The sequence below is a fragment of the Gorilla gorilla genome, chromosome 4, assembly GCF_029281585.2.
Source record: "Gorilla gorilla gorilla isolate KB3781 chromosome 4, NHGRI_mGorGor1-v2.1_pri, whole genome shotgun sequence".
NCBI lineage: Eukaryota > Metazoa > Chordata > Mammalia > Primates > Hominidae > Gorilla > Gorilla gorilla.
Window position 1 is genome coordinate 61,141,122 of NC_073228.2, and position 17,132 is coordinate 61,158,253.

Sequence of the window (17,132 nt, forward strand, 5' to 3'; positions counted from 1 at the left end):
GCAATCTCTTATCTGCTTTCTGTTGATATAGACTAGTTTGCCTTTTCTAGACTCTCATATAAATGAAATCCTGCAGTAGGTATACTTTTGTCTCTAGTTTCTTTGGCAAGGTAGCATATCAGTTGTCTGTTCTTTTTCGTAGTTAAGTAGTACTCATATGAATATGCCGCTATATATATAGAGAGAGAGAGAGAGAGAGAGAGAGATGGAGTCTTGCACTGTCACCCAGGCTGGAGTGCAGTGGCGCGACGTCCGCTCACTGTAACCTCCGCTTCCTGGGTTCAAGCGATTCTCCTGCCTCAGCCTCCCGAGTAGCTGGGATTACAGGCATCCGCCACCACGCCTGGCTAATTTTTTGTATTTTTAGTAGAAACGGGGTTTCACTATGTTGGCCAGGCTGGTCTTGAACTCCTGACCTCGTGATCTGCCTGCCTTGGCCTCCCAAAGTGCCGAGATTACAGGCGTGAGCCACTGTGTCTGGCCTACTGCAATATTTTTTATTTATTCTTTATTAATGGGCATTTGGGTTATTTTCAGTATTTGGCTATTATTAAATAGACTGCTATGAACTTTTTTTTTTTTTTTTTTTGAGACGGAGTCTCACTCTGTCGCCCAGGCTGGAGTGCAGCGGCGCAGTCTAGGCTCACTGCAACCTCCGCCCCCCGGGTTTATGCCATTCTCCTGCCTCAGCCTCCCGAGTAGCTGGGACTGCAGGCGCCTGCCACCACGCCTGGCTAATTTTTTTGTATTTTTAGTAGAGATGGGGTTTCACCATGTTAGCCAGGATGGTCTCGATCTCCTGACCTCATGATCCACCCACCTCGGCCTCCCAAAGTGCTGGGATTACAAGCGCGAGCTACCGCGCTCCGCCTGACTGCTATGAACTTTCTTATACACATGTATGGACAAGTGTTCTCATTTTTCTTGGGTAAATAAATACCTAGAAGTGGAATTGCTCTGTCATTAGGGAGGTACATGTTTAACATTATAAGAACCTGGCAAACTGTTGCCCAAGTTGTTGTTCGGTTTTACACTCCCACCAGCAATGTATAAGCGTTCTAGTAGCTGCCTATCTTTGATAACACTTGGCATTATCAGGCTTTTTTTTTTTTTGAGACGGAGTCTCACTCTGTCATCCCCAGACTGGAGTATAGTGGCGCAATTACAGCTTACTGTAGCCGTGACCTCCAAGGGTCAGGTGATCGTCCCTCCCACCTCAGCCTCCCAAGTAGCTGGGACTACAGGCATGTGCCACCATGCCCAACTAATTTTTTGTATTTTTTTTTCTTTGGTAGAGACAGGGTTTTGCCATGTTGCCCAGGCTGGTTTCAAACTCTTGGACTCAGGTGATCTACCCACCTTGGCCTCCCAAAGTGTTGGGATTACAGGCGTGAGCCACAAGGCAAGGTCAATTCTATCAATTCAAAGTGTGTATTTTGGTGAGCTTTGTCAGTTGTACACCCAGTGAAACCACCATAATCAAGATACCAAGTTATTTTCATTGCCTGCCTCAGACTTGTCATGCTCTTTTGTAGTCTGTTCTCTAAGTGGCCCCAACCCAGGCAAACGCTAGTCTCTTTTCTTTATACTAATTTATATTTTCTAGAATTTTATATTAATGAAATCATATAGTATATGCTCTTTTGTGTCTGGCTTCTTGTAGGTGGCATGATGATTTTGAGATTTATTCATGTTGTCAAATATATCATTAGTTTTCTTTTTCTTTTCTTTTTTTGTTTTGAGACAGAGTCTCGCTCTGTCGCCCAGACTGGAGTACAGTGGCATGATCTTGGCTCACTGCAGTCTCCGCCTTCCGGGTTCATGTGATTCTTGTGCATCAGCCTCCTGAGTAGCTGGGACGACAGGCCTACGCCACCATGCTCGGCTAATTTTTGTATTTTTTGTAGAGGCAGGGTTTCACCATGTTGGCCAGACTGATTTCGAATTCCTGACCTCCAGTGATCTGCCTGCCTCGGCCTCCCAAAGTGCTAGGATTACAGGTGTGAGCCACCGTGCCTGGCTATATTTTTGCTCAGTAGTATTCATTGTATGGATATACCACTTTTTGTCTCTCCATACACCTATTAACGGACATCTGGATTGTTTCCTTTTGTCTTTTCCCTCCACTATAAGAGATGGAGTCTTGCTATGTTTCTCAGCCTGGCCTTGAACTCCTGGGCTCAAGCAATCTTCCTTCCTCAGTCTCCTGAGCAGCTGGGACTCAAACGTGCACCGCTGCACCCAGCTGTTTGCAATTTGAAGCTATTGGGAATAAAGCTGCTATGAACATTCATGTATAAGTCTTTGTGTGGATATACATCTTCATTTCTCTGTCTTTTTAATTTTATCTATTTGAATGGCTATGTAGTCATATCTCATAGTTTTAATTTTCATTTTTCTCATGTCTACTGATGGTGAACATCTTGTGATTATTGGCCTTTTGTATATCTTCCTTAGGGAAATCTTTTGCCCCTTTTCTTACTGACTTGTCTTTCTTCTTGTTGAGTTGTGAGGATTCTTTATATATTCTGACTACATGTCCTCTGTCAGATACATGTTTTGCAAATATATTACCTTGCCTTTTTATTTGTTGTGTCTTTTGAAGTACAGAAGTTTGATGACGTCCAGTTTATGGGTTTGACAAACCTAACATTTAAAAGACACAAAGAACCTAGAATAGACAAGATAATCTTGAAAAAGAAGAAAAATTTGAAGGCCTCTACACTACCTGATTTCAAGACATTGAACAAACCTGCAGTAATAGAAGTGTGTTGTGTTGGTATAAGAACAGAAAAATACCAGCCTGGACACCACTGTGGGACTCCATCTCTTTAAAAAAGTAAACAACTAGCCAGGCATGGTGGTGTATACCTATAGGCCCAGCTACTTGGGAGTCTGAGACAGGAGGATCACATGAGCCTGGGAGGTCATGGCTGCAGTGAGCTGTAATCACGCCACTGCACTCCAACTTGGGTAACAGAGCAAGACGCGGTCGCTAAAAAAAAATTTTTTTTTTGCTCTTCTTCAAAATTTGAAAATATATAATAAATTTTTGTTTATTATGGTGACCATATAGTACTGTAGAACACTTGAAGTTATTCCTCCTATCTAGCTATACTTTTATATCTGTTAACCAACCTCTGGCTATGTCTCCCTCTCCCCTCCCCTCTCCCACCTCTATTAACCACTATTCTACTCTCTACTTCTATGAGACTTCTTTTTTTTTTTTTTTTTTTTAGAGGCAGCAACTTGCTCTGTTGCCCAGGCTGGAGTGCAGTGGTGCGCTCACAGCTCACTGCAGCCTCAACCTCCTGGGTTCAAGTGATCCTCCCATCTCAGCCCCTCAAATAGCTGGAACGACAGATGTGCATCACCATGTCCAGCTAATTGTTTTTTTGGTAGAGACAAGTTGTTGCTATGTTACCCAGGCTAAGGTTAACTTTTTTAGTTTCCACATAAGAGTGAGAACATGGGGTATTTATCTTTCTGTGTTCAGCTTATTTCACTTAACGTAATATCCTCCAAGCTCTAAGACATCTCTTACTAGAGGTCCTGGATAGTTCAATTAGGAAAGAAGAATATATAAAAGGACATAAAGGTTTGGAAGGGGAGAAGTAAAACTATCCTTGTTTGCAAGTCATATATTAAAAAATCATTATTTTAAAGAAATTATTATTTATATATATATATATATGTATTTTTTTTTTTTTGAGACAGAGTCTTGCTCTGTCAGCCAGGCTGGAGTGCAGTGGCACGATCTCGACTCACTGCAACCTCTGCCTCCCGGGCTCAAGCAATTCTCCTGCCTCAGCATCCCGAGTAGCTGGGATTACAGGGGTGTGCCACCACACCCTGCTAAATTGTTTTTGTATTTTTAGTAGAGACGGGGTTTCACCATGTTGGCCAGGCTGGTCTTGAACTCCTGACCTCAGGTAATCCACCTGCCTCGGCCTCCCAAAGTGCTGGGATTATAGGCGTGAGCCACCGTGCCGGTCTCTAAAAATATATATTTAAAAATTCTGAGCTGGGCACGGTGGCTCACATCTATAATCCCAGCACTTTGGGAGGCCAAGGCGTGTGGATCACGAGGTCAGCAGATCAAGACCATCCTGGCTAACATGGTGAAACCCCATCTCTACTAAAAATACAAAAAATTAGCCAGGCGTGGTGGCGGGCGCCTGTAGTCCCAGCTACTTGGGAGGCTGAGGCAGGAGAATGGCGTGAACCTGGGAGGTGGAGCTTACAGTGAGCCGAGATCCTGCCACTGCACTCCAGCCTGGGCAACAGAGCAAGACTCTGTCTCAAAAAAAAAAAAAAAAATCCTAAGGGTAGGCCAGACATAGTGGCTCACACCTGTAATCCCAACACTCTGGGAGGCCGAGTTGGGCAGATCGCTTGAGAGCAGGAGGTCAAGGGTCAAGACAGGAGGACTGCTTTGGAGTGCAATGGCACTATCTTGGCTCACTGCATCCTCCGCCTCCCGGGTTCAAGCGATTATCGTGCCTTAGCCTCCCAAGTAGCTGGGATTACAGGTATGCACCACCACACCTGGCTAATTTTTGTACTTTTAGCAGAGATGGGGTTTTGCCATGTTGGCCAGGCTGTCTCAAACTCCTGGTCTCAAGTTATCTGCTCGCCTCAGCCTCCTAAAGTGCTGGGATTATAGGCGTGAGCTATCTTGCCTGGCCTCTTTTGCTTTTTTAAAAATAGAGACTAGATCTTACTATTTTGCCCAGGCTGGTCTTGAACTCCTGGCTGGGGTTACAAATGTGAGCCACCCACCTGGCCAAATGCCAAAATCTTGTTTCTCATCAAACCTGCAATTATGGGCCTTAATACTGATGAATTCCAATGGAATTAACCACATGATGATGGTTTCCAAATGGTGATTCTCTATTGCAGTCATTCTTTCTTTGTTAGTTGGCTGCTATAAGAGCTTGTCTCCTCAGTTTATCTATTTATTCACTTATTTCTTCATTTTTATTTTATTCAGTGGATTGTAATCCATTCATATTACTTATTTTGATGCTCAAATTGTTTTTAATTTGGCCAGTGTGAGCTCTTCAGCTTGGTTTCTATGTCCCTTTGACATGTCCTCATAATTTATGGAGCATTTCTTAATTTCTGGAACAGGAAGATATTCTAGGCTTCTATTTTACTTGCCTTGTCTCAGCTCTGCAGTTAGCCATTTCTCTATGGACCCCTGGTTCCTTTTCGTGGAGGATGGTATTTAGAGACGAAGGTCTAGCATTAAATTCATTGCTCCTGATGTGGCAGTGCTTCTAGGCCTTTTCAGTAGATAAAGTTAGGATATTGTGTTTGTCTGTTTTGCATTCCCATAAACGAATACCTAAGACTCGGTAATTTATAGAGAAAAAGAGGTTTATTTGGCTCACAGCTCTGTAGATTGTACAAGCATGGTTGTACAGCATCGGCTTGGCTGTTAGTGAGGCCTCAGTAATCTTCAACTCATGGCAGAAGGTGAAGGGAGAGCAGGCCTGTCACATGGCGAGAGAAGTGGCAAGAGAGAGGAGGAGGTACCAGCCTCTTTTAAACAACCATCTCTCGGGTGAACTAATAGATGGAGAAGTTACTCATTACTGTGAGGACAGCACCAATCCGTTCATGAGGGATCTGCCCCCATGACCCCAAACACCTAGGCCTGCCTCCAACATTGGAGGTTATATTTCTTTTTTTTTTTTTTTTTTTGAGACAGAATCTCCCTCTTTTGACCAGGCTGGAGTGCAATGGCATGATCTCGACTCACTGCAACTTCCGCCTCCTAGGTTAAAGCGATTCTCCCTGCCTCAGCCTCCCGAGTAGCTGGGATTACAGGCGCCTGCCACCACAGCCAGCTAATTTTTGTATTTTTAGTAGAGATGGGGTTTCGCCATGTTGGCCAGGCTGGTCTTGAACTCCCGACCTCAGGTGATCTGTCCATCTCAGCCTCCCAAAGTGCTGGGATTACAGACATGAGCCACTGCGCCTGGCCTGTATTTCAATATGAAATTTGGAGGGGACACACGTCCAAACCATACCAGCTATATATGTATGTATATGTGTACACACACACAAACATTTAAAACTATTTATATGTGTGTAATATATGTATATGCATGTAATATATATGTAATATATGATACATTATATATAATATGTATATTTTTTATTAGTACCTTGTACCCCTCTCCTTAACACCTACCTTCTGCTATAGAGACATACTAATTTAACTACAACTTTACCCATCTTTTCCTCCTTCCCGCCAATTAACAGTTAAAAAAAATACACTTCCTCTTTTCTAAAAAAGAAAAGAGATATCTCATTTAGTATCTATCTGGCTTCATAGCTTATTTTCCCTTCATTTCACTCAAAGAGGAAAGGAAAACAGAAATACAGAAAAAGTTTTTGTAGTCTCTTTTGAATTACCAGCCCAAATATCTAATTGCACAGAATATTGTGAGTCTTGTTCTTTCTACAGGCAGGCTAGGAAGGACATATAAGCTGTGACACACCATCTTCCACTACTCCAACCTCCCATTCTCCCCACCCTTTTGCCTCTGTCCCACTCCTGCCACTGTAGTCAGCCTCCCTATGATTTGCAATCTGAAGATAAACTGCATAAAACTGAGACAATAATAAGGACCCTACTCTTCCTCCTGTTACATTGGGAACAATATTACATCAGAAGTTCTTGTATTAACTTTTTGAAATGTGACAGTGATTTTTTTTTTTTTCTGATTGTTCAGCAAGAAAACAAAAGACAAGAGGGAAAAAACTCACCTACCACCCAAAGATAGCCCCCATTAACATTTTGGTGGATGTCCTTTAAGTCACTTTTTTCTATACATATTTATTTTTATTTAATTTCTTAACATAGGTAGACTTTCATTTTTGTGATGAGCAAAAAAGAATTTGATCAGCTAATATTTTAGGTAATTTTATTACCTAAATGTATTAAATAAATTTAATAAAATTAATATTTGTCAATATTTTATATAAAATCTAAAACAAAATTTTTATATAATTATATATAAATTATATAATTATATATAAATTATATAATTATATTTTATAGATAAAGCTAATATTTAAGTATTTTATATCAATTACCTAATATATATTTTATATTTAGGTAAATTTATTACCTAAAATACTAATTTATTGAATTTAATACATTTTATTAAATTAATTTAATTTTTTTTTTTTTTTTGAGATGGAGTCTCCCTCTTTCACCCAGGCTGGAGTGAAGTGGCATGATCTCGGCTCCCTGTAACCTCTGCCACCTGGGTTTAAGCCATTCTCCTGCCTCAGCATCCTGAGTAGGTGGGATTACAGGCACCCGCCACCATGCCCGGCTAATTTTTGTATTTTTAGTAGAGATTGCGTTTCGTCATGTTGGCCAGGCTGGTCTCAAACTCCTGACCTCAGGTGATCCACCCTCCTCGGCCTCCCAAAGTGCTGGTATTACAGGCGTGAGCCACCATGCCCTGCCAATTTATTTAATTTTTAAAAATTAAATTTAAAGGTGTTTCTTCTCTTTTCTGGTTTTTGTTTTGTTTTGTTTTTTGTTATTTTTTGAGACAGTCTCACTCTGTTGCCCAGACTGGAAGGCTAGATAGAGTACAGTGGCGTGATCCTGACTCACTGCAACCTCTGCTTTCCAGGCTCAAGTGATTCTCGTGCCTCAGCCACCCAAGTAGCTTGGATTACAGGCATTTGCCACCACACCTGGCTAATTTTTGTATTTTTAGTAGAGATGGGGTTTCACCACGTTGACCAGGCTGGTCTGGAACTCCTTGCCTTAAGTGATCCGCCCACCTCGGCCTCTCAAAGTACTTATATTACAGGCATGAGCCACCAGGCCCAGCCCTAAAAATGTTTATTTTCCAGATAGTTTATTCCTTTAAATGTTTATAACCTTAGCTTTTCTTTTTCAAATCATTTTCTTAAAAGTCAAGATACATCTGAAAAATCTCAGGATTGTGATGTTCAATGTAAAGCAAAGCGTGACTTCCTAATGAGTGGTTTGCCAGATTTGTTGAAACGGCAAATTGCAAAGAAAGCTGCTGCATTGGATGTGTACAATGCAGTGAGTACCAGTTTCCAGAGAGTCGTACATGTGCAACAAAAGGATGATGGTAAGTTTGTTTTTTATTATTGAATATTTACTCTTCAACTGTTAGCAGGAACATTGAACTATGTAAGTTTCTTAAAGATGAGGCTGAAGTTTAATTATCATTCTTATGGTGACTTTAGTGTGAATTTTAAGGACAATTTCTCTCACTATCCATGGGGTTTGATTCCAGGACCCCCTTGTGGATACTAGCACTCATGGATGCTCAAGTTTCTTGTATAAAATGGTGTAGGCTGGGTGTGGTGTCTCATGCCTGTAATCCCAGAACTTTGAGAGGACAATGCAGGAGAAGAGCTTGAGCCCAGGAGTTCGAGACCAGCCTGGGCAACACAGCAAGATCCTGTCTCTAAACTAACTAACTAACTAAATTAATTAATTAATTAAAATTTGCTGGGCATGACGGTGTATGCCTGTAGTCCCAGCTACTCGGGAGGCTGAGGTGGGAGGATCACTTGAGCCTAGGAGGTCAAGGCTGCAGTGAGCCATGATCATGCCACTGCTTTCCAGCCTAGGTGACAGAGTGAGACCCTGTCTCAAAAAAAGAAAAGAAAAAAAAAGTTTAGCCTTTTTTCTGTACGTGGGAATTTCCCAGCTAGTCTTTTCAGTAATTTATTCTACTTTTTCTTATTTCCCATCTCTGCCACTGGCCATTCAGTTGATGAAGGCTTTCTTGTTATTTTTACTAGTACAGCTTTATATAGCATTTTCCAATAGTATGTTCAACTGGAGAAATTAGTTATGCTTTTCTTGACTCATTTTGATAAACTCATTTTCACAGGAGTGCTGCCATAAAACTTAGCATATCTATTTGTAGATGAGCAAAGAGGCAAGCACAGAGGGAACCTCTCTCTCTTACAACCTTCAGAATTATTGAACGCTTACTATTGTCTGGAATTCTGCTGAGCAATTCATATACATATCTAGTTTAACCCTGATAACAACTCTAAGAGGTTGAGTATTATAATTATCACCCTCACTTTGAATGTAAGGATGAAGAAACTAAGATTTAGGATCTCGCCAGTGCTCACAAGGTTAGTAAGTGGCAGAGGTTGGGTTTGAATCCAGGTCTAACTTAAAAGTTTAGACTTTAGACCAGGTTGCTAACTGCCTCTTAAAAGGTTTTTGTTTGTTTGTTTGTTTGTTTTGACAGAGTCTTGCTTTGTTGCCCAGGCTGGAGTGCAGTGATGAGATCTCAGCTCACTGCAACCTCTATCTCCTGGGTTCAAGCAATTCTCTTGCCTCAGCCTCCTGAGTAGCTGGGATTGCTGGTCTCGAACTCCTGACCTTAAGTGATCCACCTGCCTTGGCCTCCCAAAGTGCTGGAATTACAGGCGTGAGCCACCATGCCTGGCCCTCCTAAAAGTTTTAACCTGAGTATCAAGGTTGATTTGAAAAGAAAGGAAAGTTTGTTAATATTTGTTTGTTTTAAACAACTGGAAGGGAAGTCTAGGTGATTTTTATTAATTCTATTTGTTGGAGGGTAGGATTTTGTTCCCTTTATAGTCATGTGGTTTTTGGTATGTTTGTGTTAATTATGTAGTTGTCAAGACTTTTCATGTTTACGTATTTGACATTCAGTAAATGGATAGTATATAAATAAGGTTTATTAAGATATTTGTCTATTTTTCTTTAGGGTGTTGTTTGTGGCATTTGAAACCACCCTCTTGTCCTCTCTTAACTAAATTTAAAGAACTGAACACTAAAGTAATAGATCTCTCAAAATGTGGTATTGCTCTTGGTGAATTTTCAACATTGAATTCAAAGTTGAAAAGCGGTAACTCTGCTGCTGTGGTAAGTATTAAATAGTTCATCCATTGTAGAGTGTTTCCCTTACATCTTGCAGAGGAAAAACATTTTTGGATATCTACTCTTATAGCCTCGAGTGTTGTCCTAGAGTTTAATTTTTTTTTTTTTTTGAGACAGAGTCTCCCTCTGTTGCCCAGGCTGGAGTGCAGTGGTGCAATCTTGGCTCACTGCAACCTCTGCTTCCCGAGTTCAAGCAATTCTGCCTCAGCCTCCCGAGTAGCTGGGACTACAGGCACACACCACCATGCCCGGCTAATTTTTGTATTTTTAGTAGAGACGGAATTTCTCCATGTTGGTCAGGCTGGTCTTGAACTCCCTACCTCAGGTGATTCCCCCGCCTCGGCCTCACAAAGTGCTGGGGTTACAGGCGTAAGCCACTGTACCCAGCCTAATATTTAAAAATAAATCCTAATTGTAGTACACATTTCTTTTAAATACCCATAGAGCTTTAAAAACATTTTAAGAATTAATGATTGCCAGTTCTGAAAGAATGTTAGATTACATAGCACATTTAGATACTTTATAAGTAGGCCATATAATCTAATAGATATAATTAGTTCAAAGGGAGAAAAATAAATTAATTCTTCATAAGCTTTATATTTAGTGACTAAAGCTATTTTTTTTTTTTTTTTTTTTTTGAGATGGAGTCTCGCCCTGTTGCCCAGGCTGGAGTGCAGTGGCACGATCTCGGCTCACTGCAACCTCTGCCTCCCAGGTTCAAGCGATCCTCCTGCCTCAGCTCCCCCTAGTAGCTGGGATTACAGGCACACGCCACCATGCCCGGCAAATTTTTGTATTTTTAGTAGACACGGGGTTTTGCCATGTTGGCTAGGCTGGTCTCAAACTCCTAACTTCAGATGATCCACCCGTCTCGGCCTCCCAAAGTGCTGGGAATATAGGCGTGAGCCACCACGCCCGGCCTAAAGCTAATCTTACGTTGATACTGATTTATGATGGACAGAAAGTGGTTGGTAGTATTGTAATTAACATGAATAGATGATGTTGGTCTGTTATTGTGCATTTTATTCTTTATTGCAGTTCATGAGGACAAGGAAGGAATTTACTGAAGAAGTAAGAAATCTTTTGCTTGAGGAAATTAGGTGGTCAAATCCTGAATTTTCATTGAAAAAATATTTTCCCTTACTCCTAAAAAAACGAATTGAGCACCAAGTACTTTCTTCCGAGTGTCATAGTAAACAAGGTTAGTGATAATTATTATCATTTATGTTAACATACCAGTTTTGGGTTTTTATATTATTTATTATTTTATTTTTATTTTTATTTCTGAGACGGAGTTTTGCTCTTGTCGCCCTGGCTGGAGTGCAATGGCACAAACCTGGCTCGCTGCAACCTCCGATTCCTGGGTTCAAGCGATTCTCCTGCCTCAGCCTCCTGAGTAGCTGGGAATACAGGCACCCACCATGACGCCCTGCTAATTTTTGTATTTTTAGTAGAGATGGGGTTTCACCATGTTGGCCAGGCTGGTCTTGAACTCTTGATCTCAGGTGATCCACCTACCTCAGCCCCCCAAAATGCTGGGATTACAGGCGTGAGCCACTGCGCTTGGCCTATTTTTTTTTTTTTTTTTTTTTTTTAGAGTGTTGCTCTGTCACCCAGGCTGGAATGCAGTGGTGCAACTTTGGCTCACTGCAACCTTCGCCTCCCGGGCTCAAGTGATTCCTGTGTCTCAGCCTCCCAAGTAGCTGGGACCACAGGCTTGCGCCACTGCACCTAGCTTATTTTATTTTTAAATTTTTACTTATTCTCTTGAGACTGGGTTATGAGACTGGCTAGTTTTTGTATTTTTGGTAGAGACCAGGTCTTGCCATGTTGCCCAGGCTGGTCTTGAACTCCTGGGCTCAAGTGATCCTTTTGCCTTAGCTTCCCAAAGTGCTGGGATTACAGGCATGAGTCACCACGCCCAGCCTAACATGTCAGTTTTGAAAACACTAAGACTTAACCAATGACACTTGGAAGTGTTCACCACAGACAACATTGCTTACAGTTGGCAGGGAGAATTGTTCAGCTGAAGTAAAAGTATCTTGTACAATGCAATGTGCAACGTTAATCCCCGCCAGTTTCCAAAAATGCCAACTCAAAGATAGCTTTAATTATGTTAAAATATTATGTACTTAAGGAATGCCTTAGATAATTTTAGCTTATATAGCTTGTATAAAAGACAGTCTAAGTATTAAAATCTCCAGCTTGCTTTCAGTATGTTATATTTGATTCTTGCCTTTTTATTTTATTTTATTTTATTTATTTTTTGAGACAGAGTCTTGCTCTGACACCCAGGCTGAAGTGCAGTGGCGCAATCTCAGCTCAGAGCAACCTCTGCCTCCCGGGTTTGAGTGATTCTGGTGTCTCAGCCTGCCTAGTAGCTGAGATTGCAGGCACCTGCCACCATGCCTTTCTAATTTTTGTATTTTTTAATAGAGATGGGGTTTCACCATGTTGGTCAGGCTGGTCTCGACCTCCTGACCTCAAGTGATTCACTCACCTCAGCCTCCCAAAGTGCTGGGATTACAGGCATGAGCCACCATACCTGGCCTATTTATTTATTTTTTAAGAGACACGGTCTCACTTTGTCGCCCAGGCTAGAGTACAGTTTGTTTGTTTGTTTGTTTATTTATTTTTATTTTTTGAGACGGAGTCTTGCTCTGCCGCCCAGGCAGTGGTGTGATCTCGGCTCACTGCAGCCTCAGCCTTCTAGGTTCCACCGATTCTCCTGCTTCTGCCTCCTAGGTAGCTGGGATTACAGGCACACGCCACCATGCCTGGCTAATTTTTGTATTTTTAGTAGAGACGGGGTTTCAACATGTTGGCCAGGCTGGTCTTGAACTCCTGACCTCAGGTGATCCACCCACCTTGGCCTCCCAAAGTGCTGGGATTACAGGTGTGAGCCACCGTGCCTGGCCTATTTATTTATTTTTTAAGAGACAGGGTCTCACTTTGTCACCCAGGCTAGAGTACAGTGGTGTGATCATGGCTCCCTGCAGCCTCGATCTCCCGGGTTCATGTGATCCTCCCACCTCAGCCTCCCAAGTAGCTGGGACTACAGGTGCATGCCACCACCCCTGGCTGATTTTTGTATCTTTAGTAGAGATGGAGTTTCCCCATGTTACCGAGGCTGGTCTTAAACGCGTAGACTCAAGCAATCCGCTCACCTCAACCTCCCAAAGTTCTGGGATTAGAGGCCTGAGCCACTGCACCTGGATTGCCTTTGCATTTTAAAGTTACAAGACTATTGGATACTTGGAAGTGATATTAATATTACTGGTTTTTGTTGATTAGTAAGCACATGCACTTCTTTAATTCCCAAAGCAGAACTGGAGGCTGATGTCAGCCATAAAGAAACCAAAAGGAAACTCGTGGAAGCAGAAAATTCTAAGTCAAAAAGAAAGAAACCAAATGAGTATTCAAAAAATCTGGAGAAGACCAATAGGAAGTCAGAAGAACTTAGCAAAAGAAACAACTCTTCTGGGATAAAGCTAGATTCTTCCAAAGGTATATTTTCTAAAACATCCCAAAAGAAATAGATTGCTTTGAGGACATGCAAAGTGGAAACCAAAGCAGTAGAAGATTTTGATATGCTTTTTAAAAAATTTTAATTCAATTGTATTTTAATTTTAGATTTTCTTTTTCTTTTTTTGAGACACAGTTTCACTCTTGTCACCCAGGCTGGAGTGCAATGGCATGATCTTCGCTCACTGCAACCTCCCTCCACCTCCTGGGTTCAGGTGATTCTCCTGCTTCAGCCTCCCGGGTAGCTGGGATTACAGGCACCCACCTGCACGCCCAGATAATTTTTTTTTTTTTTGAGATGGAGTCTTGCACGGTCGCCCGGGCTGGAGCCCACCATCATGCCCAGCTAATTTTTTGTATTTTTAGTAGAGACGGAATTGGCCAGGCTGGTCTCGAACTCCTGACCGCATGATTCACCCACCTCGGCCTCCCAAAGTGCTGGGATTACAGGTGTGAGCCACCGTGCCTGGCCACGCCCAGGTAATTTTTATATTTTTAGTAGAGACAGAGTTTTACCATGTTGGCCAGGCTGGTCTCAAACTCCTGCCCTCAGGTGATCCACCCCCCACCCCCCTCCCCGCCCTTGGCCTCCCAAAGTGCAGATTTTGATATTCTAATAGATGATAACAGTCTGCACCAGAAATGTTAACATCTTCCATTCCTGGTAAATTCGAGTTTTTCCTTCTAGTCCTAGAACTCTTTTGTTTTTTAACTTTTCATTCTTTCTCCTTCTCTCTCTTTTTTTTTTCTTTTGCTCATTGCAACTTTCAAACAATAAATATGTGTTTGAAATAAATAGAACCTCACAGATTATGGGCTTACAAATGACCATATTAACAGATAGGTGTTCAGTCTTTGATTTTTCTGTGCTTCCATAAATACATGTGCTTTTATTTTTTTAGTTTTTGAGACAGCATCTCTCTCCGTCGCTTGCCTGATCTGAGCTCACTGCAACCTCTGCCTCCCGGGTTCCAGTGATTCTCCTGCCTCAGCCTCCTGAGTAGCTGGGACTACAGGCGCACGCCACCACGCCCAGCTAAATTTTGTATTTTCAGTAGAGACAGGGTTTCACCGTGTGGTCCAGGCAGGTCTTGAACTCCTGACCTCAAATGATCTGCCCACTTTGGCCTCCCAAAGTGCTGGGATTACAGGCATGAGCCACTGCACCCGGCCAATATATGTGCTTTAAAAAAAATCTGGTATTGTGCTCGCTTTGGCAGCACATATACTAAAATTGGAATGATACAGAGAAAATTAGCATGGCCCCTTGTGCAAAGATGGCAATTTTTTTTTTTTTTTTGGTATTTTTAGTAGAGATGGGGTTTCGCCCTGTTGGCCAGGCTGGCCTCAAACTGACCTCAAGTGAAGGGATGACAATTTTAAAATTAAAAAAGTTTAAAAAAAAGTAACACAGTGGCCGGGCGTAGTGGCTCATAACTGTAATCCCAGCACTTTGGGAGGCCGAGGTGGGTGGATCACCTGCGGTCAGGAGTTTGAGACCAGCCTGGCCAACATGGCAAAACCCTGTCTCTACTAAAAATACAAAAATTAACCAGGTGTGGTGGTGCGTGCCTGTAATCCCAGCTACTTGGGAGGCCGAGGCAGGAGAATTGCTTGAACCTGGGAGGCGGAGGCTGCAGTGAGCCAAGATCTCGCCACTGCACTCCAGCCCAGGAGACAGAGCAAGACTCTGTCTAGGGGAAAAAAAAAAAAAAGGTAACAAAGTTAAAAAAAAAAAAAAATCTGGTCTTATCCCATACATACTATTTTACACCATGTTTTACGTATCTCTGACATGTTCTCATTCAGTTTATTTATTTACTTTTTTTGAGACAGTTTTGCTCTTTTTGCTTAGGCTGCAGTGCCATGGCATGATCTTGGCTCATTGTTGCAACCTCTGCCTCCCGGATTCAAGCGATTCTCCTGCCTCAGCCTCCCGAGTAGCTGGGATTATAGGCATGTGCCACCATGCCCGGCTAATTCTGTATTTTTAGTAGAGACTGGGTTTCTCCATGTTGGTCAGGCTGGTTTTGAACTCCCGACCTCAGGTTATCCACCCGCCTTGGCCTCCCAAAGTGCTGGGATTACAGGCATGAGCCACCGCGCCCAGCCCCATTCAGTTTATATAGCTTTTCCAAAGTATGCTATTGATTTATTCATTTATATAGCTTTATACAGGATGAGTATCCCTAATCCAAAAATCTGAAATTTGAAATGCTCCAAAATCCAAAACATTTTGAGTGCTGACATGGTGCCATAAGTGGAAAATTCCATACCTGGGGCCAGGCACCATGGCTCATCCCTATAATCCCAGCACTTTGAGAGGCCGAGGTGGGAGCATTGCTTGAGCCTAGGAGTTTGAGGCCAGGCTGGGCAACACAGGGAGACTACACCTTTACAAAAAAAAAAGAAAAAAAAATTGGCTAGGCATGGTGGCACATGCCTGTAGTCTCAGCTCCACAGGAGGCTGATGTGAGAGGATCACTTGAGGTTAAGGCTGCAGTGAGCCATGATTGCACCACTACTCCAGGCTGGGTAACAGAGCAAGACCCTGTCTCAAGAAAAAAAGAAAATTCCACATCTAACCTCTGGTCATAGTCAAAATGCCCAGGCTGGACTGTGGTAGCATGATCTGGACTCACTGCAGCCTCCACCTCCTGAGTTCAAGCGATTCTTCTGCCTCAGCCTCCTGAGTAGCTGGGATTACAGGAGCCCACCACCATGCTCGGCTACTTTATGTATTTTTTTTTTTTTTTTTTTTGAGACAGAGTCTCACTCTGTTGCCCATGCTGGAGTGCAGTGGCGCGATCTCGGCTCACTGCAAGCTCCGCCCCCTGGGTTCGTACCATCCTCCTGCCTCAGCTTCCTGAGTAGCTGGGACTACAGGTACACGCTGCCACGCCCGGCTAATTTTTTGTATTTTTAGTAGAGATGGGGTTTCACCCTGTTAGCCAGGATGGTCTTGATCTCCTGACCTTGTGATCCACCCTCCTCAGCCTCCCAAAATGCTGGGATTACAGGCGTGAGCCACCGCCGCCGGCTTTTTTTTGTTTTTTTTGAGACAAAGTCTCGCTCTGTCACCCAGGTTGGAGTGTAGTGGCACAATCTCGGCTCACTGCAACCTCCACCTCCCAGGTTCAAGCTATTCTCCTGCCTCAGCCTCTTTAGTAGCTGGGACTACAGGCATGTGCCACCACGCCTGGCTAATTTTTATATTTTTAGTAGAGACGGGGTTTCACCGTGTTGGCCAGGCTGGTCTCGAACTCCTGACCTCAAGTGATCCTCCCACCTCGGCCTCCCAAAGTGCTGGGATTACAGATGTGAACCACCGAGCCTGGCCTACTTTTTGTGTTTTTAGTAGAGATGGGGTTTCACCATGTTGGCCAGGCTGGTCTCAAACTCCTGATCTCAAGTGATCTGCCCGCCTCGGCCTCCCAAAGTGCTGGGATTACAGGCATGAGCCACTGCACCCATCCTGATTATTGGTTTTATGCCACAGATTATTTCTCATCGTTCATGTTTCTTCAGTGGTTACTAAAAATTTAAATATTGCCGTTTGTGGTGGCTCACATCTGTAGTCCCACCTACTCAGGAGGCTGAGGTGGGAGCTTGAGGCTGGAAGTTCAGGAATGCAGGTAGCTGTGTTTGTGCTTGTGAATAGCCACTG

The 17,132-nt window shown here is 42.8% G+C and overlaps 1 protein-coding gene and 1 non-coding gene across 4 annotated transcripts in view; both read left to right on the top strand.

Moving 5' to 3' along the window:
- The window catches only part of ATAD5 (ATPase family AAA domain containing 5), a 67,620-nt gene that overhangs the window by 15,201 nt on the left and 35,287 nt on the right, over positions 1–17,132 (top strand). For 2 of the 3 annotated variants that reach the window (XM_055388564.2, XM_055388567.2), the window contains exons 7-10: positions 7,954–8,138; positions 9,768–9,925; positions 10,979–11,141; positions 13,265–13,447. In XM_055388564.2, coding sequence (XP_055244539.2) covers positions 7,954–8,138; positions 9,768–9,925; positions 10,979–11,141; positions 13,265–13,447 — 689 coding nt within the window. The remainder of the gene's footprint in view (positions 1–7,953; positions 8,139–9,767; positions 9,926–10,978; positions 11,142–13,264; positions 13,448–17,132) is intronic. The other variant, XM_019026910.4, reaches the window with a different exon arrangement.
- LOC115934768 (U6 spliceosomal RNA) lies at positions 14,670–14,774 on the top strand. Its single transcript, XR_004070524.2, has one exon. It is a non-coding gene; the product is annotated as a U6 spliceosomal RNA (small nuclear RNA).